Genomic DNA, 21,221 nt, shown 5'->3' on the forward strand with positions numbered 1-21,221 from the left:
CTCTGCCTGGGAGCGAAGGCCAGTGCTTGGGTGCTCTTATTTTGCTCTTCCTTAGAGGCCGCTGGTCAGCCACACCTGATCTGGCTGCGCCCCTGCAACCACTGAGGCATTGGTGGGTGGGGGCCGGGGGAGGGCTGTGGGGGGCGGGGGCGAGGCGTGGGGGGGGCGGGGCGGGGCGGGCGTCTGGGGTGGGGCGGGGGTGAGGCGTTTTGTTCACTCAATCCCCAGAAGGTGCACTCCAGGCAGAGACTTCAGGGTAACCCCAGGTAGGGTTTCCAGGTGGGAATTCCCACCCGTTCTCAGGAATTTTTCTCGCTTTCTTGTTCCCAAATCCCAAGATATAAAAACTTCTGTTCTTCACGATGAATTGTTTCCACAAAGTGGCGGCCGATACTACCAACCACTTGGGTCAATGGGGCCGATTTTCCCAATTTCCCGATCAGCTTTTCTCGGGGTTTGGGAACGGAAAAGGGAAAAAAATTCCCGAGAATGGGCATGAATTCCCACCCGGGAACCCTAGCAATAAATAGGAAAAATGTCTAAGAGATACATTGTGAGTAGTACGTTTATATCCCATTGTGGGTATTACTGGGTTCAAGGAGCCGATTTACCTGATTTCCCGACCAACTTTTCTCAGGATTCGGGAATGGGAAAGTGAAAAAAATTCCTGAGAATGGGCGGGAATTCCCACCTGGAAACCCTAACCCCAGGGCTGGCTTGTGTTTGTGCCAACCCGTTTCTATGCTGTAGGGAGCTGCGGAAACAGTAAAAACTGTTTTCCTTTACAAAGGTCATTGGGTTTAGGATTTATTAAATATTTAAAACCTGTAAAAAGTTAAAAATTTCAAGTGAACTGTTTTTCTCCCTAATATCAACCTTTTTGTTTTGTGAGGATATATAATGGTTTGTTGTGTTTTTTTTTGATGGAAAATGTATGAAGTCTAAGACGTCGTGACATTTTCCTCTTTTTAACAACTTTTATCCTTTCCAGATCTGAACTGGGTCACTCTTGGTGGCAGCCATCTTACCATTAGCATCGTAGGGCTGTCCTGGGCTTTGCAGGCACCGGCCAATCTCCCTGATAGCGGGTGGCCTGCACGGGAAACGCTCGGGCTGCCATCTGCTTTTAGTGGAGAAGGAGGTGGAACCGGTGGCAGAAACCAACTCCAGGAGGCTTCAACGAGAGAATGGAGTTGGGCCTCACGTAGCCTTAAACTTGGAGGCGAGGGCCTAGGTGGAGCTGAGAGCGCTGCTTGCTTCCTTCCCTGAGCAGCAGCGGCCTGGAGCAGCTGCCAGCCATCCCTGGGAGGGGGCTCGAGGTCGATGGGCTGGGGTGGTGGGCTCAGCGCCCCAGCGAAGTCCCCAGACCCTATGGCTGGAGAGCATATGGGGTGCGGTATCTGGACTGCTCAGAGTAACAGGTCAGAGTCCACAGGGCGGCCACCCTTCACGTGAGGGCATGGGACAGTATCATTCATCAGGCCACAGAGATAGCCGTCGCAGGAAGAGGCTGTGCTCCCCGCCTCACCGCTGTGCACTTCCCGTGTCCCTTGTGCTGCGTCCTTTCATCTCACTTCACACCAGATCCACTCACATCTCAGGCATGAAAGCGCCATCCTGATTCTGTTACAGGTTTGCTTTCATGTTACAGGTTTGCTTTCATGAACTTGTTCACTGAGCACCTGAGCACCTTTGACAGGCATTCTCACTGAATAGACTTTCTTAGAATCGGTCAGTGGAGTGGGTACTGGGGGTGCTCGCTGGGTGGGGCGGCTGTATTATGCAGCTTGATTGGTGTTAAAATGGCATTCGGGAAGAGCTGGTGTTCTACCGTTGGGGCTGTCAGAAGGGCAGGAGACAGCGGCTGGCCCATCGGAGGAGCCAGGGAGGCTAGTGGTGTGTCACCTGGGTGTCCTTTTGGCACTGTCACCTCCGAGTACCTCACTTATGTGATTTACACAGATCTCCTCGAGCTGTGGCTTGCAGTTAGCTGTCCCTGTCGAAGTTGGGACAGCAGGGGTTCCCTGTGCCTGTGTGTTTCTCCCACTTACCTTGTGATACTAAGAACCAACTCTAGCACTTAATTATGCAGCCTACAAACAGGTCACACTCAGTGGTGGGATGGATGTGACGTTCGCTCCAGGAAGGACTTCTCCGTCGTTCCCATCTGTCCTGGCTCGGCTCTGTTGTCAGTTCCTGACATATGTCTGCCTGTGTCTGGGACACACAGTCACCAGCATGGCCCAGCCACCTCTCTGCCTTAGGCCTTGGGGCTCCAGGTGGAAAAGGGGCCTGGGTCTGGGGAAAAGTTTTTCTCTTAAGGCTGAAATTGGTGCCTGGTTAATGGCATTAACACCAGTTCACAGGAAAAGGGTCCGGAGTTATTCCTCTAAAATGTAAAGTGATACAATCTTAAAAAAGAAGGAGAAACACCCCTCGGTGTGAGATCCCTGCTGAGACGCAGGATATGTCTTTTGTGGAAGGGAAGGAAGACAGCTTTAATTTCTAGCTTTTTCTCTTATAGCTGTTTCCTAGAGAGACTCACAGAGAACCACATGCAAAGGAGTATGATAAATGCTGTTCCTTCAGGGTTGTTTATAATCCTGAGACGTCAGTGCCCCCAAATGTCTCTCAGTGGGGTCCTGTGTGTGGAGACAGCTCATAGTGGGTGCCATGTGCCCTACCGTGGGGTCCTGTGTGTGTGTGGGGACAGCTCACAGGGGTGCGTGTGCCCCACATTGCATGGAGTCTCTGCAGCTTCTACTGTGATGAAATGGATTGATTTGCTCACGTTAGTTAAGGAAAAAATGGTTACCTAACAGCATGTGGGCGTCCCATTTATAAAGTCTGTGTCAGTTATACTTTATAAGTACATTTGCACAGAAAAATGTTTGGAAGATTATACACAAATGCTAGAATAGTTGGCTTATGGGTAATTTTCAGTTTTTAATTTTTCCCAGTTAATTTTCCTGAAATTAAAAAAAAATAAAATTATACAATAATAAATGAATTTTTCTGTTGAAAATCAAGCCCTGTTCAGGCAGGATCTACCGTCTGTCCCTCTCTGCCCGTTTCACACTGCCCCACAGCTTCTATCAGGATGAGTTTGGTATAGGTCCTTCCAGAGCGTTCCCGATGTAGAGAATATTTGAACTCACTCAAAATACATAGTATTGTTCTACATGTTTCATTTTCTTCTATCTGTAAAACTTTTTCTTTTGAAATGCTGTCAAACTTAATAGAAATGTTACAAGTATGGTAAGATTTTTCATGAGCTATTTGAGATTACGTTGCCTCCTAGGTCCCTGTCACTCCTAAATATGTTAGTTTTATTTCCTATACAGACATTCTGTTACCAAACATGATAGAGCCATCACCATCATGAAATTGTAAATATCTTTAAAAATATACGAGGCCAGACAATCAGTTCATGAAATTGTTGCAACGTTGTTGTAACCTTTTTTGATATCAGAGGGATTATTCATTATGAATTTGTACCAACTGGACAAACAGTTAACCAAGTTCACTATTTGGAAGTGCTGAAAAGGCTGCATGAAAAAGTTAGATGACAAAGACCTGAACTTTATGCCAACAATTCATGGCTCTTGCATCACGACATGAACCAGCTCACACGGCACTTGAAGCACCCTTCCTACTCACCTGGTCTGGCCCCCAGTGACTTCTTTCTTTACCCGAAGATAAAGGCAATATTGAATGGAAGACATTCTGATGACATTCAGGACATCAAGGGTAATACGATGACAGCTCTGATGGCCATTCCAGAAAAAGAGTTCCAAAACTGCTTTGAAGGGTGGACTAGGCACTGGTGTTGGTACATAGCTTCCCAAGGGGAGTATTTGGAAGGTGACTGTAGTGATATTCAGAAATGAGGTGTGGAGCACTTTTTTTTCTCCCCCTTTGTTCCACTTGCCCCCCCCCCCACTCTGATTCAAGCTGTTGTTTCTCAGTCTAGTTGTGTAGGACACAGCTCCCTGGCCCATGCTGGTATTATGAGCCTTGCGCTCCCCCCCGGCTGAGGAAGTTGGTTGCCGGTCATCCGCTCACAGCAAGTTTCGGCACCTCTTGCCGGCTGCCAGCCACTCACGCTGGCTGCCGGCTACTCACTCTGGCCCCTGGCCACTCATGCTGGCCACCGGCCATTCATGGCGGCACATGGTAGCCCACGGTAGCACAGCAGCCCTCGGCAGCACACAGCAGCTCACGATGGCTGCCGGCTGCTCACGACGACACACGGTAGCCCGTGGCAGCACACAGCCCAGGGCAGCTCACGCCATCCTCCGGCTGCTCAGGGCAGCCCAGCTCCAGGCAGAGCCGTTGTTCACAATCTTAGCTGTAGAGAGGGCAGCTCACTGGCCCGTGTGGGAATCGAACCCGCGACCTTGGCATTAGGAGCATATGGCGCTCCAGCCACCTGAGCCACCGGGCTGACCCTGTTTTAACTATTTTTAAGTGTGTTTCTTGGTGGCATTAGTACATTCACAATGTTGTGCAACCATCATCACTGTTTCTAAAACATTTCATCACCCCAAGCAGAAACTGTGCCCCTATTAATCAGTAATTTCCCTTTTCCCCTTCCTGTCTCTGTGGATTTGCCTGCCTATCTTCGAGCTAGCTAGCAATCATTTGTCATTGATCTGTCATCTATCTGTCACCTGTGTATCTCCTATAAGGGGACTCAGACGACATTTATCCTTCTATGTGTGTCTCATTTCACTCGGCATAATGTTTTCCAGGTTTCCCACGTTGTAGTCTGTCAGGATTTCCTCCTCTTCCTGGCTGAGTGATACTCCATTGTCTGTACCACATTTTGTCCATCTGTTGACGAGCACATGAGTTGTTTGCATCTTTTGGCCTTCGCATGCTGCTGCTGTGAAAATTTGTGTACAATTTCTGAATGCCTGTGTCGGTTCTTTGGAGCATACACCTAGGGAAGCAGTGGTGGGCCACGTGGTCATTGCGTGACTTTTGAGGAGCTACAGACTGTGTCCACAGCATCTGCATTATTTTGCGTCCCCACCGCAGTGGATGCGAGTCTCAGTCTCTCCAACAGCCTCGCCCACACTTGTCTGGAGCCTGTGGGATCCGTGCGTCCTGTGGCTGTGGTGACGGGGCTGGCACTGTGCCCAGTCCTGCCCGCTGCTGTTGGGACCCTGCCAGGTCCTGCCTGGCCCTGGCTGTCTGTCCCCTTTTTCCTGTCATTAGGAGCCTTTACAGCTGCCCCCTTTCCCTGAAATCTCAGTGAAGCACAGTTACTAAGAAAGAACTCACAGGAAGTTGCTCTTCTATTGACGTGCCAAATCGGCAGAACTCTCAAGAAGGCTGACTGAACTCTGGAAGAATCTGGAAATAGGATAAAGTGAGAATCGTAAAACCAGCAGGCTGATCCTGCTGATGGTGCCCGAGTCTCAGTGGGAGGCCTCTCTGGCACCCACACAGTCTGCTGAGGTGTGCCCCCCTTTGGGCACTTGTGTTAGCCTTTTGGCGGTTTTCACGTAGAAAGGAGTTCTTACAGCAGGAAAAAAGTGAGAAAGCGTTCTTTCCACAGTCAGCATCTTCTGTGTCTGGAGAGGAGTCAGATGGCCTTGTACCTTAGCCTGGTGTGTGCCCCCGACGTGTGTTAGACCACAGTGAGGATGGTCTGGGCTCCAGTGAAGGGCCCGTGGACAGCTGGGGGTGCCGGCCACTGAGGGAATGGGCATGCGGGCGGGCGGGCGGGGCACCGTTCAGACGAGTGTGTGGTCCGTGTCGACTGCCGACTGCCGGAGGGCCAGGACACATCCGGAGCCTGCGGGTCGGGCTGCATGTGGCAGGCCGGGGGAGCTGGCCCGTGGAGGGGCCAGACGTGCTCTAACCGGGCCTTTGGACGGACCGCCCTTTTGGGAACGGCCCCAGCGGTTTTCCAGCGTGGCAGTAACAGGCTTACTCAAAAAGGAAACGGTTGCTGCTGTTGGGGAAGGCGGAGGGCCAGAAGGGCTCAGTGCTGGCCTGCTGTTGCGTTTGCTCGGGGCCAGGACACATGGGGCGGGCTGGGCACCGGGCACCGGGGCACAGAGACTGGGCTGGTGTCTCCGCAGCTGAGTGTGGGGCGACTGGCGAGGAGGAGTGTGTGTGTGGCACGGGCAGCTGTCAGGATGCCTTGGGAGCTGGTTACTGGCTATGGAACAGGAGTGGTTGTCGGCGTCTCATGGGTGTCACAGTCTCCTCAGGGTCCTCTGGGTGTTGTGCCCTTGTTCCCATTTTCATCAGGAGGAAAGTGAAGCGACGCGAGTGGGGTGATGTCACTGCGGGCCCCGCAGCCGCCTCTGAATCACGTGGTGACGTTGGTGTCTGGACTGGAGTGGGCCGCGCGCGTGGGGCAGCACACACAGGACCGCGGCCTGCGCTGGCCCGCGGCGGTGCTGGGGCCGCCTGTGCTTTGAGGCGGTGACTGCTGCATTTTAGATCCAGAGTCTATTAGAATTTTATGAAGAATTTAAATTTCCATCATGTATAAAAATAGACTGCTATCGCATGACAGTTGTCAAGATTTTGTCACATGGTGCCTTTTTTCTTTCCTTCTTTCCTTTTCCTTTTTTTATTTTTATTGTTTGTTATTGCTCAGGTATCTGAAAGCATGCTCTAGATGTCATGACATTTTCACCTCTAAACTCTGAGTATACATCTTTTTAAAAAGGCAGACATTTTTTATGTAACGTCATTTTCACATCTCATAAAATGTACAGAAATTTCTTGGTTATCGCTAACCATGTTCAGATTCCCCTCCAATTGTGTCATTTTGTGGTTGGTTTGTTCAAATCAAGCTCCCAGCACTGAGCAGCCTGACATTTGGCTGTTTACCTTCTCCGCAGCCTCCCCCCTGCTGTGCCCTTCAGCCCTCCATCTGCGTGGGGAGCAGACCGCGTCCCACACTTCGTGCTGTCACTGCTTTATCCCGGGCGCATGTTGCCCGTGCTGCTGTCACACGGATCGTCCAAGGTGCAACATGGCATCATACTGAGCGACTCCCGAGGTTTATGGTGAAGACTTTCACTGACACTGAGGACGTAGGTGCTAGGTCATGGCGTGGGACTGAGTTGTCCTGGTTTTGTAACCAGCCACCACCACGAGCTGGGCACAGCTGGTGGACAGGCTTCCAGGAGCCCGGACTGGGCGGACACAGCTGACCACCACGCCTCTTGTAGCCCCCTGTCCCTGCTGTGTCCTGCTGCCACCGAGCCGTTCGGATTTCGGATGGAGCCCAGGTATTTTCACCTTAGTTGACTCGAATGAAACTAAAGGAGAGGGAGAGCTGTGTGCCAGTTTCCAGCGCTGCAGGTAGAGGTGTGGGTCTCCAGTGTTATGTCGGACTGGGTGCCTGTGAGCGCCTGATGGGGCAGGCGCACCCAGACCCCCCATCCCCTCCAGTCACAGACACACGGTCACGTGGAGGTCCCCTCCCCCAGGTGCTGCTGTGTAAGGTGGGAGCCCGCAGCGGGAGGGCCCGGCAGAGGTCCCCAAAGGCGGTGTCACCCAAACTTGATTTTGTCGGTAAATCCAATTGTGGCGGTTGTACTATCCCAATTCACAGGAGACTGATGTGTGAACTTGTCAGCTGATTTATGGTGCCAGGGTGCGTGTGCCGTCTCCAGTCAGGAAAGGCGGCCTCATAGGACCCTGCGGCCCAGGCCCTGTAACGCTTTTGCCCGACACTCGCCACTTACATCTGGGAGCCTATTCCGGTCAGGGCTGCGTTTTATGTTTGTGCTTCACAGACTGGAAAAAGGGCCCAAATGGCATGGCTTACTTCATAGATCCTTAGGGGATTGGGGTTCAGAGTGGGAGAGGACCCTGCTCTCCCCTTGGGTTTCACAGCGCCCGGCACATCTCTCAGGAGATAGGCCGTGTGGCCCAGGCCAGGGCACAGGGGGCTCGCTCACTGGTAACTGAGTGCCAGGCCCAGGCTGTTTGCCGGGCCCTGGTGGGGGCAGGTGGCGCTGGGGCACAGGAAGGAGACAAGCATTGTTTCTGTGTGGCCACTGGGAACTTGGTGGTGACCATGGGTGTCCCTCCTGGGGGCCAGCAAGTCACACGGCTTTAGTCGGGTCCGTGAGCCTGGGACCTCAGCCAGAAGACTCAGGGCGTGTGCACTCGCACCTCTGGCAGTCACTGTGGGTTCCCTGGGCCGCAGGCACACAGGTGGCCTGTGCTGTGGTCTGGGCGGCACATGCTCATGTCAGCGGGCTGGCCTCAGACTCCTTGGGCCAGGCTGTGACAGTGGCCCGTCCATAAAAGAGAGGTGAGGGAATGCGGAACCCACATGGCCTGCAGGAACGGCAGCGTCGCCGTGAGCGGGACGCCTGGGTGCTGGCAGCCTGCAGCTGTGGCTGTCTCTGGAGAAACAGGACTGCGGGTGAGCTCCAGGTCAGGGGCAGCGAGGGGCAGCGAGGGACAGCTCCCGGTCTCTGCGGAGCGGCTTGTCGGGGGGAAGTGGGAGATGGAAGGGAGTTTGTTCTCACGTTTCAGAATTGTTCCAATGCAAATTCTCAGCTGCTTTGGGTATTAATTGTGTTTTCCAAATTTAGGAACTAACTCTCCTTTTTCTGCCAAGGGAAAAAAACACAGAGACAAAAGAGGGAAAAGCAAATCAATCAGCTATTGGAAGGATTCATTCTTGCTGTCCCCATTCCTTTGGATAATTACTAGTGAAATTGGTGTTGAAAATAGCCTCAAATGAGGGGGAGGACGGAGCAGTGTCCATCTCCGAAGCCTCTTGGACTGGACGTGCGTTCCACCGTAGAGTGCCTGGTGGTATGCCCGGGCCGGTGTGGTGTCTGTGCTTCGGCAGGGGCCACGCCGCCTCTGGCCCTGACCTTGGGCAGAGACCTAAAGCAGAGACTAAGTGGCAGGTTAGAATTTGACGTTTCTCTTCCTTTGGCAAGAACCCAAACATGTCCACTCTGAGGGAGAGAGGCCCTTTGGCCTGCCTTGTGTGTTGGTGTTGTGACATGGCCTCCAAGAGTGGGGTGAGTGGAAAGCCCAGTGAGCAGTGTACTCTGGGAGGAGTGGGCTGCACTGTCCTTAGCCTCCCGAATTCTGAAATGGAAAAGCAGGGTCATCTGTGGAGTCACAGAGACAAGGTTAGCAAGTGGCACTTAGCACAAAGGTAACGTGTTTAGAGGGCTTTTCTCCTCTTCCTTAGTCTCTTGCCCTGGTTGGGTACTTTCAGCTCAGGTAGACAACGTGAAGGCGCACACACATGCATGCACAGTTGGGTAGAAATACTTTGAGGCCAAGGTGGGAAGGATGACAGTTCGTGGGAGAACGCCCACTTCGTCCCCGCCCCGGGCTATCTAACTGTTTACATGGCTCTGCCATTTACAGCCATGCCCTTCCAGTCCATTTCATCCCAAATTCTTTCTGAAATGCTTTGACTTCTTTTAAACTTCAGCTGTGTGTGTGTAGCAGTTAGAGAGTGCACCTTGTGGACAGTTGTGCTTAAAGCAGCGTTCCGGACAAAATACGCGGATGCGGAGGGGCTGTCCCCCCGGAAGGAGCCTCTCTGTAAAATGGCTGTGGCTCTCAGTGGGAGGGTGCCAGGAAGTGATCGCGCCCTGGCATCAGCGCCAGAAGAGGGGGTTAGGCCATGGCCTCCTGTGGCCATGTCCCCGAGCCTACAGCTCTCAAGCCCTGCATCAGAGCCCAGAGCCCAGAGTGCGCTCTGTGCAGACACAGCAGTTTGAGGTCCCTGTGCCTGGTTGCTTCAGTGTCTGGCTTTTGTCCTTTTTGAGATGACTCTCCTGCAGTGTGTGCCTGTCTGCCCCTCCTCTCGCGCTGGTGTGGCCTGCCTGCAGGCGCCAGCCTCGGCCTTGTCCCGGTGATGGCCGGTGGGGTTTGCCCGTGGACCCAGCACCCCGTTTGGAAGACTAGGGTACCTGGAAGCAGCTTCCCTTTCTGGCCACTATCAGGCTTTTCCTTTTTCCTCCTAAGTGAGGATTCTGTTTGCAGTTCGGACCTGAGTGTGGAGATCAGACCTTCCCTTCGGATCATTTCTGGTGTGCGTGGTACGTTAGAAGGCATACGTGAGGAGATGGTTCTAAAGCAGTTGGCGTGCGTGTGTGTCTTTGTAAAATAAAGCCACGTCGCACTGGACTTCAGTACTGAATGTCTCGAGAAGAGCAAAGCTTCCCACGAAAGTAAGCAGCAGAGTCCCCGGTGAGGTGGCCACACGTGCTCCTCTCATGTTTTCCTTTCTGACTGGTGGCCCTTAGGCCCCTTTTGATAGTTTCCCCTTTCAGTGGGGCTGTCAGCCTGGTCCTGAGGTCATGGCACGCACGGAGGTTTGGTGGTTGTGCTGTGACACCTCCTGGTCACCGAGTGCTGTTACTTTTGGCGGCCAGACGTGGACGTGCTTCGTTTTGATTCGTCCAGGACACGTGCAGAGGGAGTGGGACTCTGCTGGTCTCTTCAGACTCTGCTGGGAGGGCTTTGGCCTTGCGACATTTGACGGACGGCAACAGAGTGAGCCTTCTGAGGTAGGTGTTCAGGGGGTGTCACCGCAAGACGTACGCCGCCTCCTGACCCTGGCGTCACGGGGACGACTGATGGCGCCAAGTAAGTGACGCCACAGCAGACTGAGCGCCTGTGTGGCCGGGGCCCTGGGGACGGCAGGGCACGTGGAGCGGGGCCGCGCTGGCCGGTGGCTCCCTTCCCGTCCCCGTCCCCAGGCAGCTGTGCGCAGGCCATGGAGACCTTGTCTTTCTCAGGGGCCCAGGCCCAGTCCCCAGACCTGGCTCTTGTTCCGGTCTTTAAAATTCAGATCGATAAAATCCTTTAACTCCTCCCACGGGCTTGTCTCTGACTGTTGTTGCACGATGACCCAACCTCTGTTCAGCCCTGCGTTTTCTTTGACTGCAAGGACTCTCCTGAAGGTCACGTCAGCGTTTCTGTGATCGGCCTGCTGGCCGTTGTTGATGTAAAACCTTAGCTGAGCCTGGGTTTGGAGCCTCATGGGCGGGCTGTGCCGTGTGGACCTGGGCACGGCCTGGGCCTGTGCCCGACTGCTCCTGTGGGAAGTGCCTCCCCTCAGGTGAGCTGTGCAGGTGCGGTGAGGGGCTGGCGGGCTGACAGCTGCGTGGTTACGTACCGGGGAGGCGTACTCTGTCCTGGATGGGACCGAAGGTACCCTCCTACCCATGCTGTGTGTGTAACAAACTATCCGTAAAAAGCGTCGGATACCAGATGCAGTGAAATTGAAGTTGACTGTATTGTGATGCCTGATGTCTGATGCATTGTCATTTCCTGTTAGATGACAAAGGAGAAAGGACTACTTGTGGGTGAGAAGTGCTGCCCTGTGAGTGAGTGGCACACCTGCACACGCGCACACACACACAGACGTCCTCTCCCCTGAACCACTCAGAGGTTCAGTGCAGACCCTGTCCCATCTCCACGGTGAATGACTCATGCAGGACCCTGTACCCCCGTGCAGCCGTCAGTCGGCACCGGACTCTGTCTGCTGCACAGCTGCTCCCCGTTCCGACGGGCACTCACGTGCTTGTTGTGTGTTTGTCCCCCGCCTGGGGCAGCTTCTCAGCCTTTCTCTGGTGACATGCGTTTCTGAGGTGCAGCCCGGTTGCTTTCTAGAAGATCCCTCGTGATTGGGTTCAGTTTGTGTCCTGGTGGCAGAAGCAGTTTGTGTTGATGGCCCTTTGTCCACGATTGTCACGTGGTTCAGGCCTCTCCACTGTGGTGTTACTTCTTTCCCTTTGTGAAGGGGAAGCATCTTCTGGCAGGACACTTGGAGACGCCGGAAGACCCTGTTTCTTACGATGCTTTCACCTGAGTGTCAATGGTGCTTTTTCACTTCCAGAGGTTTTTGCCTTTTTCAGTGGCTAAAAGAGGGCAGAGCTTCCCGTTTCCATTTGCTCTTTGCCCCGTCACTTACACTGATGTGGACTTGTGTGACCGCCGTGTACTCGGTGTGCTACAGTGTGTTCCTCTTATTTGTTGTTTGAATGCTGCAAGTGTCCCAGGCTGGGCAAGTGGGTGTTCCTTCAGGCTTTTCTGTGTTCTTGTGACGTGTCCACCGATTTTGAGTCCTTGGACACAACTCGGTTTCTAAACTCCTATCTGCCCCCGACCCGGTTGCCGCCTCCTCCTGCAGCTGCAGCTCTTTGGGAGAAGTGACCCACCGGCCTCCAGACTCGTGCTTGCTGCTGCGGAGCTGGCCTTGCCTTGGCCGCCACTGTCCCCTCCAGCCTTTCCCCCTGCAGATTCCCTCCTCTTGTCTCCGTCCCCTTCTCTGAAGTCTGTGTCCCCTCCGCAGTCTGCCATCAGCTAAGGCTCTGCTTGCGAGCAAAGCAGAGCTGCCGCCAGGACTTACACTCCTCTGCCCGCAGTGGGGCCGGACGTGTCCAGCAGCTGTTGTTTGGCTCTGTGTTGCCAGTACAGGCTTTGCTGCTGGGTCGGGCCCCATGTTCTCTCTTTAACCCTGTCTGGGGTCAGTATTGATTGTGCGGGCCACTGGCCCTTTTGAAAAGGTGATGAAAACATGTTCTCTGTCTCCAGCTCACAGAGAGCACCTGAGTCGGGAGCTTTCGGCGCCTGCCCTGGTCGCGACCTTGGCGTTCCGCTCACAGCCTGGCTGCGGCATTCCTGTCCTCGCGCAGCAGGTGCCGAATGCACACAGGTTGCTCCCCAGAGCCCATCTGGCGAGCCCGTCCATCTGCTGCCACGTGCCACACACCAGGCACTGCCCACGTTGGGGACTGTCAGAACAGGAGGGTCCCTCCTGGTGGGCGGACTGTCAGGCTCGGCCATGTGTCCGGTGCAGGTGCCACCATGGGGTTACTGAGGCGGGTCCAGGAGAGGCTGTCGGGTAGGATGGAGCTGGCCTGGCAGGGTGTGAGGGGCGCGAGGGGCAGCAGAGCTGGGCCCTGTGGCTTCACTGTTCACACTGAAGACTGGCCTCTTCTTGGTGAGGTGGGAAGCCTGGGGAGGGGAGCCTGTGCAGGCTGACCCTGTAGGAAATGCTCCCCACTGTCTGGGGTGACGCCTCTGAGGCCCCTGGACTTGTCCTGTGTGCCTGGCACCACATTCTAGCTGCTGTGGCGGAGGGGTAAGAGGGGTTGCAGAAGGGGCAGCCAATGCTGCCTTCCTGGAGCGTCCGCGAGAGGAGCGGGTGCCGGCCACTGGCCTTTCATCCAGGCCGCTCGATGCTGCGGGCAGAGCCGTTGGCAGCGGCTGGGGGAAGGCCTGTGAGACCACCCCCCCACCTGCCCCCGTCCCTGCTTATTCACTTCACAGTACCCCTCTAAGCTAACCTTGGTGTGTTTCTTCTTCCTCAACTGGAACGGGTCTGTGGTGCTCCCGACAGGACCGCAGCCCCTGTCACCTGTTGTCTGTTGCTTCCTGGCTCTGACAGCGGAGACACTGCTGGGGGTTGGCCTGGCTTGAGCCTGACTGCTCCCTGAGGCCAGGTGCTCGCTGATTGTACTTGGCCTCGGCCCACGCGCAATGTCTGACCTCTTCTGCTCCCGGCAGATGCTGACAGGACCTCACCCCTGTGCGTGGGTGCGTGTGCCTCTAAGAGCCTGGTCCTCTCAGGTCCCCTGAAAGAATCTCCGGGACCCCAGGATCCTCTGCTTGAGGGCCACACGTAGACCCCAGGCCAAGCTGGAATTGGCGGGAGGCAGCTGGGCCATGCTCACGCCCCTTTGGCCTGCCTGCCAGGACAAGTTCAGCAAGCTGCTGCTGGGAGGGAGCCTTCTGGAAGCCTGAGAAAGGAGGCGTGTCCTTGAGGTGGTGGGTTGTCTAGGGTGACAGGGCAGGGCCAACACTGCTCTTAGGAGCCACATTTGGCACCGAGGGAAACCAGCAGTGAGCCCAAGGTTCACTAGGGACATTCTGAGGGCACTTGGTTCTGTCTTCTGGAGGAAACCTTCCAGAAGCGATACAGTGTTTGGGGAGTTTGCCGGCACATTCTGTGGGGCAGGGCACTTGCCGACCCCTTTGCTCCCTGCAGGCATGAGGTTAAGAGTGCTTGTGATTCTGGTCACTTTCCACCCAGACTCTGACCTTCCCAAAGGCAAGAATTTTGTCAGAATATGGTTCCAGACACTTCTACAGTTCATGCCTCTATATAGCAGAGCAAGTGTTAGGATGGGGGATTTCATGTAATTTTCTTCATGATCCGTTTCTGTGACTTTTGGCAGGTCGTTGGGCATTTGGGATGCTCAGGGGGGGTATGTCAGCAGCAGGATACCCGCAGACAGTTTGCGGGATGCCTGTCACAGCACTAGGGCCGTCATGCAGCTGTGTGCTGACCATTCTCATTACAGCGCCGTCTCCAAAGCACAGCGAGTATGGACACTGCCGTGGCGCTCCCAGTACCACCCCTCCCGGGGGTGCCAGCTGTCCACCCACGGAGAATCACCTGTGCTTCTGACTTACACGGGGTCCCATTCGGAGAAGGCACGCTGCGAATGCCCAGGCCGCTGTGGGAACCCAGGCTCACAGCTGTTTCTCTTCTGCAGGCCGTCCCGGCAAAGGGGGAGACGAAGCAGGACCGCTGCCTGAAAACCGAGCTGCTGCGCGAGGAAGGTAAGGGCGCCGGCCACTCCTGGGCCTCCAGTGACTGCACGTGAGCGGAGGACCTGCCGGTGTCGCGTATTTTTCCTGCCCCGGCTCCTACTTCTTTGCTTTTTCAAAACTGGGTTTACTCTCTAGTTTCTCATCTCGCCTTCCTAGACAGATACGCAGGCGCACACACACAAGATGGCGAGAAAGAAAAGAAAAATCTTCTCAAAGAGGGAAAAGCACACTTCAGGTACACGCAGCAAATTGAACATGGCACACAGGTCTCACGGATGTTAATGGGGGCTTCATTTACAGCACTGAGAGCCGAGACCACTCAGGTGCCCCTCACCTGGTCAGGGTGGCATGTAGGCGGCGGTGGAGGTCGTGGTCAGAAGACAGCGTGGCTCGTGAATGGAGCCACAGCCACAGGCCATGGCTGTGTGACGTTCTGGGCAGCAGGAAACGGCCTTGGGGACACGCCCTCCCGGCCCCCCAGGCTTTTTCTAGGGCAGGTGGTGCTGAATGACGCCAGGCGCCGTGTCTCCCCACACTAGCCCTACCCGAGGCCTGCTCTGCCCTTCCCCCGCCAGCAATCCCAGCAGCCCTCCACCTCCTGCCACCATATGGTTACGCGCCCTTCGGTGGGTGCAAGTGGGCGTTTCTTTGTGTTCGGTTTGCATTTCCCTGGTGACTAGTGACATTGAGCATCTTTGCATCGCTCCTTGGCCATGTGTGTCTTCTTTGGAGAGATGTCGATTGACATCATTTGCCTGTCTTTAAAATTGGCTATAGATTTTTGTTGTTGAATTGTCAGAGTTCTTTATATATTAGAGATACAAGTTTCTTACCAGATACGTGATTCGCAAATATTTCCTTTCATTCACTCTTGTGGCTTGTCTTTTCACGTTCTTGATGGTGTCCTGTGAAGCACAAAAGTTTTTAATTTTGACGAAGTTCAGTTTATCTGATTTTTCTTAAGTTCTTGTGCTTTAGGTGTAACATCTCAGAAATCCTTCCTTAGTGGAAAGTCACAAAGATTTATGCCTGTGCTTTCTTAAAGTTTTATAGTTTTACCGCTAACAGTTAGGTCTTTGATGCATTTTGAGTTAATTTCGTATATGGAGTGCAGTAGGGTCCAGCTTCATTCTTTTGCAAGTGAGTCCCCAGTTGTCCCAGCACCATGGGTTGAAAAGACCCTTCCCCCTGCACTGCCCTGTCCTTGCGCTGGACAAGGGCAGTCGGCTGCGTGTGAGGGGGTGTCTTGGACTCTCAGTTCCGTCCCACAGGTGACAGGTCGTCTTTCCTTGTGTTGGACCTGCACCCTCTTCTGCTGCCACTTTGAAGTGGGGGATGTATGAGGCCTCCCACTGTAGTTTCTGTCTAGTCTTTTGCCCAAATGGGGTCCCTTGACTTTGCCTGTGAGTTTCAGGATCAGCTTGTCAGTTTCTGCAAGTGAGCCAGCTGGAATTTTGATGTGGACTGTTGAATCTGGAGATGAGTTTCGGGGTGTCGCAATCTCAACAGAGCGCTCGGTGTCTTACAGGCTGTTAACACGGGGTGCTTTCTGTCTGTTTACGTCTTCTTTAATTTCTCTCAATAATGTTTTGTAATTGTCAGTGCACAAGTTTTTGACTTTCTTTGTTAAATATACTCCTGAGTGTTACGTTTTTGATCCTATTTTAAATGGAGTGATTTTCTTTCCTTTTGCTCATTGATGGTGTGTAGAAATACAGTTTGTTTTTGCTTGTTGATCTCATATCTCGCAACCTTGCTGAACTTGCTTGTTATTTCTAATAGCTCTTTGGACTCCTTGGGAATTTCTCTATATAAGGTCATGTCAGCTACAAGTAATTCACGTCCCTTTGTCTGAAATCTACTTAGTTTAATGTGTCATTGGAGCTTTCTTCTGCGTATGGCTTGTGTGCTGTATTTTTTTCTCCCAGTTGCACATTTAACCTGTGTCTTAACACACATGTAAAGGGGTTTCTTATACATACCATATAATAGGGCCTCATTTTTTTATCCAGCTTGACAGTCTCTGCCTTCTTATTGGAGTGTTTAGGTCATCAATTTGTTTTGTTTTAATTGGATCGTATTATCCTTTTATCCTTTGTTCCTTTGTCCCTCTGTTACTGCATTCTTTTGAGCTGAATGTTTTTTATGATTCTTTTCCTTATCGTCTCCTCTATTGGCTTATTAGCTTTACCCCTTTCTTTTTTTTCAGTGTTTGCTCTTGGGCTCACAGTGTTCACCTTTAGTCAGTGTACCTTAAAAATCATTATGCTACTCTGTGTGTAATACATGATTTTAAACATAATTAATCCCATTTCTTCCTCTTGTCCTTTTTGCTACTATTTCAGGTTTTACTTCTACAACTGTTATAAGCCACAGTATACATTGTTATTATGTTTATTACTTTAAGCATTCAGTTTTCTTTTAACAAAAATTTTTAGTGAGAAAGTAAATTCTTATATTTCCTCATATGTTTATCATTTCTGGTACTCTGGATTCCTTTTTGTAGAGGAGTTTCCGTGTGGCATCATTTCCCTACCACCTGAAGAACTGCATTTAACATTATTTGATGTGCTTTTCTGCTGGTGACTAATTTTCTCAGTTTCTGTTTGTCTGAAAATACTGTTTGAAGGATATTGTGTTGGGTATAGAATTTTAGGAGAATAGTTTTTTCCTCCAACAGTTTAAAGATGATCCATGGCTTCCTGCTTGTTTAGTGTTGAACCAGAAATGGGGAGTCATTCTTACCGTTTTCTCTGTATGTGCTGTTTCCTCTTATCTTATTGCTTTAAGACTTTATCACTGATTCTCAGCAGTTTGATTATGTTGTTTGATCGGTTTGTGCCTGTCTTGCTTGGAGTTCAATAAGCTGCTTTTGTTCACTGATTTTATTGTTTTCATCAAATTTGGAAAATATTTGGCAAAAAACATTTTCCAGCCATTGGTTTTTCAAATGTACATTTTTTTACTTCCTTCCATTGTGGGCCCTGCAAAGTCTGTTTGATTCACTTCTCAGCCTTTCTTCTCTCTGGGCTTACTTCGCATCGAGTCTGTGCTGTGTCTTCACGTTCTCTGATCTTTTCCGTTGTGTCTGGTCTAATGCGAGGGTTGTCTTATGATAACTCCTTGCAGATCCTGTTTCCATGTTTACAGCTTCCACTTGGGTGGACGCGTGTAGTGCGGGTATCTTTTGATCTTGTAATTTTCTATGTTCATAGTTTCCTTTCAATATTTGCAGTGCTGTAATAGCAATTTTTAAAATATTTTTTTTAAATTTAAAATTTGGGGTGGGGTAAAGGGACTAGGACTTTATTGGGGAACAGTGTGTACCTCCAGGACTTTTTTCCAAGTCAAGTTGTTGTCCTTTCAATCTTAGTTGTGGAGGGCGCAGCTCAGCACCAGGTCCAGTTGCCATTGTTAGTTGCAGGGGACACAGCCCACAATCCCTTGCGGGAGTCGAACCAGCAACCTTGTGGTTGAGAGGACGCGCTCCAACCAACTGAGCCATCCGGGAGGCAGCTCAGCTCAAGGTGCTGTATTCAATCTTAGTTGCAGGGGGCACTGCCCACCATCCCTTATACCTTGCGGGACTCAAGGAATTGAACTGGCAACCTTGTGGTTGAGAGCCCACTGGCCCATGTGGGAGTAGAACCGGCAGCCTTCGGAGTTAGGAGCACGGAGCTCTAACCGCCTGAGCCACGGGGCTGGCCTCTAATAGCGATGTTTAACATGCACACCTGCTGGCTCCAGCATCTATGACTCATGGGTGTTTCATTGACTTTTCATTATAGATTTTCTTGATTTCTTCATCTCGTAATTTTTGAATAGTATAGTTGGTGCATTGGATATGATTTTGGATTTGGTTATCTTTTTTCCAAATAAATTCTTGGGCTTTTCTAGGATACTTGATAAATTAACTTGCAGACGAGTTTGGCCTCTTCTCAGCCTATTTACAAACATTTTTAGCACTAAAAAGGAGCAACCTCCCATCAGAGGTTGGTTTGTTGTTGGTATTTGGGGAATTTCATCCAGGTAACAGGTGGAGTCCAGCCCTAGTACTCAGACAGCAGCCATTTGGGATCTCGACTGAACCGTCACTGAGAACTTTCTTTCACTTGGTCGGACTCCTGTTGCTCAACTCACATGTGTGACTGAGGATTGAGTTTTCTGGTGTGTGAACAAGCAGAATCGCTCTATTTATTTAGTGTTTCTTAGCCACACGTTATATTTTTCAGCGTACAATTCTTCACCTCTGATTATTTTGTATTTTCTTAGACTGTTGTAAATGGTGTGTTTAAAATTTTATTTTTTAATTCTTTATTGCTAGTATATAGATTTGCAGTTTATCTTTTCTAATTGAACTTTATTTTGAGATAATTATAGGTTCACATGCAGTTATAAAACTGATGATGTGAGATCTCATGTGCCCTTCACCCAGTTTCCCCAGGTGGCAACATCTTGCAAAACGGTAGCACATTCTTCACCAGGAGCTGGACATTGATCCAATCATGCTCAGCTGCCCCCGTTTTTCAAGTACTCGTTTGTGTGTGCATTTATCTCTGCATTTTTATCACATGTGTAGGTTCATGCGTCCACCCACTATCAAGATACTGAGCACTTCCATCACATGGTTCCCCCAACCTGCCCCGTTACCCTGTGTAACCACACCTTGGTCCCTCACTTCCATCTCCGTGCATTTTATCCCTGGCAGCCAGTAATCTGCTCTTTAGTTCTGCAGTCTTTCCATTAAAATATGTTCTATAAATGGCATTATACTGTATCCTGCCTTTGGGATTGTGGTTTTCTTTTCTCTCAGCACGATTCCTTGGGTCTCATGCAAGTGACTTCGTGTGTCATAGTTTGTTGTTCCTCTTTGTCCCTGAGTGTGCTCCACATGTGGACGGGCCAGTTTACTTCACCACGTACTGGCTGAAGGACATGGGGTCGTTCCTAGTTCTCGTCTGTTAGAGTGAGGCCTCTGTGAGCATTTGTGTTCACTTCTGTTTGGTCATAACTTTCCATCTCTGGGATGGGTGCTCACGGGTGCTTTTGCTGTCACAGGTAAGTGTATATATTTAGTTTTATAAGAGACCACCCAAACTGTTTCCAGAACATGTGCCCCGTTCAGTTTTCCAGCACCCACCGTGGGAAACGAGGCCCCAGTGTTGCCCACTCTGGCGTGTCCGTCTTTATTACAGCGTCTCTGGGTGTGAGGTGTGGGGTCTCCTTGTGGGTTACATTTGTGACTGTGGGCGGTTGAGAAGTTGTTGGCTTTGAGGAAGTACATTTTATCAGTTTGCTTTTAGGGATTTTTGTGCTTTCGGTGTAAAGGGTAAGACAGGTGGCCTAGATCACAATCCCAAAGGTTTTTTGTATTTTTTCTAAACGTTTCCTAGTTTTAGATTTTTTCTCTATGTTACTTTTTTATTTTGAGTTAATTTTTATGTAAGGTCTGATGAGGTTTAGATCAGGTTCCTTTTATAATTAACCTTTCCAAATTCAGTCATTGCTTCCATACCGGTTACTCTGTCTTTGTACAGACAGGGTCATGTCAGCTAGGAATAGATTATGCCGCTGCTTTCTGAGCCTCTTATTCCTTCTTCTTGCTTGATCGATTGCACTGAGCGGAATTTCAGAATACTGTGGGATACGCTGGAACTCCAGGTGTAAGAACCTTCTCTACTCATGCTCTCAAAGCACTTCTGCACAGCCTGTGGGCTCCCCCATTCAGCAGTTCTCGGCTTCTCTGCGACGCCAGCTCCTGCCCTCCAGTTCAGTTGCCTTCTGACACTACCTCCCTGGAGATGGCGTCAGACGCCACACGCTCAGGGCTCAGTCCCACAAGACTACCCCCACTTCAGAGGGCAGCCACAAGCCAAAGGTCCCCTGGACTTCTGACAAACTGGCTGCAAACTGGAGGTTCCCCGGGTCCCCTGCTCAGGTTTGGTAATTTGCTGGAACACTAAGAACTCAGGGAAACACTTTACTTATTGTTACCAGTTCATTATAAAGGATACAACCAACAGGCAGATGGAGGAGGTGCACAGGCCAGGGGTAGAGGGCGGCCCACGGGCATGCACACCCTACACCCCACACCTTTCCGCGTGGATGTGCCCCCAATCTGGAGGTTCTCTGAGCCCGTGGCTCAAGGGATTCACCGAGGCTTCATCATGTAGGCCTGATAGGTTAGGTTATTAACTCAGTTTCCAGCTCATCCCCTCTCTCTGGATGTGGGGGCTGGGCTGAAAGTTCTAAGCTTCTGATTGTGGCTGACACTTGCTGGTGACCAGCCCTATTCAGGAGCCACGCAGAGTCTCCTCATTAGAGCAAAGGACACTCCTGTCACCCAGGAGATTACAAGGCGTTTAGCACCTCTGTGTCAGGAGCCAGGGTGTTACCACGGCTTCAGAAAACCCAGTACCTTTCTGCTTACGTCACACTTTGTAATCACACTTTGTAATCAGATTCGTCTTTTTCTGTTACTGTTGCAAGTTATGCTGTTGGTGTGTACCCAAACTTTTCCGTTTCTAGGCCATAAATCTATTTCCCTACGTGTTCCCGTGTTCATTGCGAGGTTTTCAGACCATCTAGGATGAGGATTCTTAAACCGAAGTGTGCACGCGAGGCACCAGAGA

The 21,221-nt window shown here is 51.4% G+C and overlaps 1 protein-coding gene across 8 annotated transcripts in view; it reads left to right on the forward strand.

Annotated features, from left to right (window-relative positions):
• Window positions 1-21,221, forward strand: part of EHMT1 (euchromatic histone lysine methyltransferase 1) — a 129,284-nt gene that overhangs the window by 37,559 nt on the left and 70,504 nt on the right. For 5 of the 8 annotated variants that reach the window (XM_081065776.1, XM_081065777.1, XM_081065778.1 and 2 more), the window contains exon 2: window positions 14,532-14,598. In XM_081065776.1, the coding sequence (XP_080921902.1) occupies window positions 14,532-14,598 (67 nt within the window). Of the gene's footprint in view, window positions 1-14,230; window positions 14,599-21,221 lie in introns of those variants that run through there. The other 3 variants (XM_081065772.1, XM_081065773.1, XM_081065774.1) reach the window with 1 other exon arrangement.

The sequence above is a fragment of the Rhinolophus hipposideros genome (assembly GCF_964194185.1).
Source record: "Rhinolophus hipposideros genome assembly, chromosome: 11".
NCBI lineage: Eukaryota > Metazoa > Chordata > Mammalia > Chiroptera > Rhinolophidae > Rhinolophus > Rhinolophus hipposideros.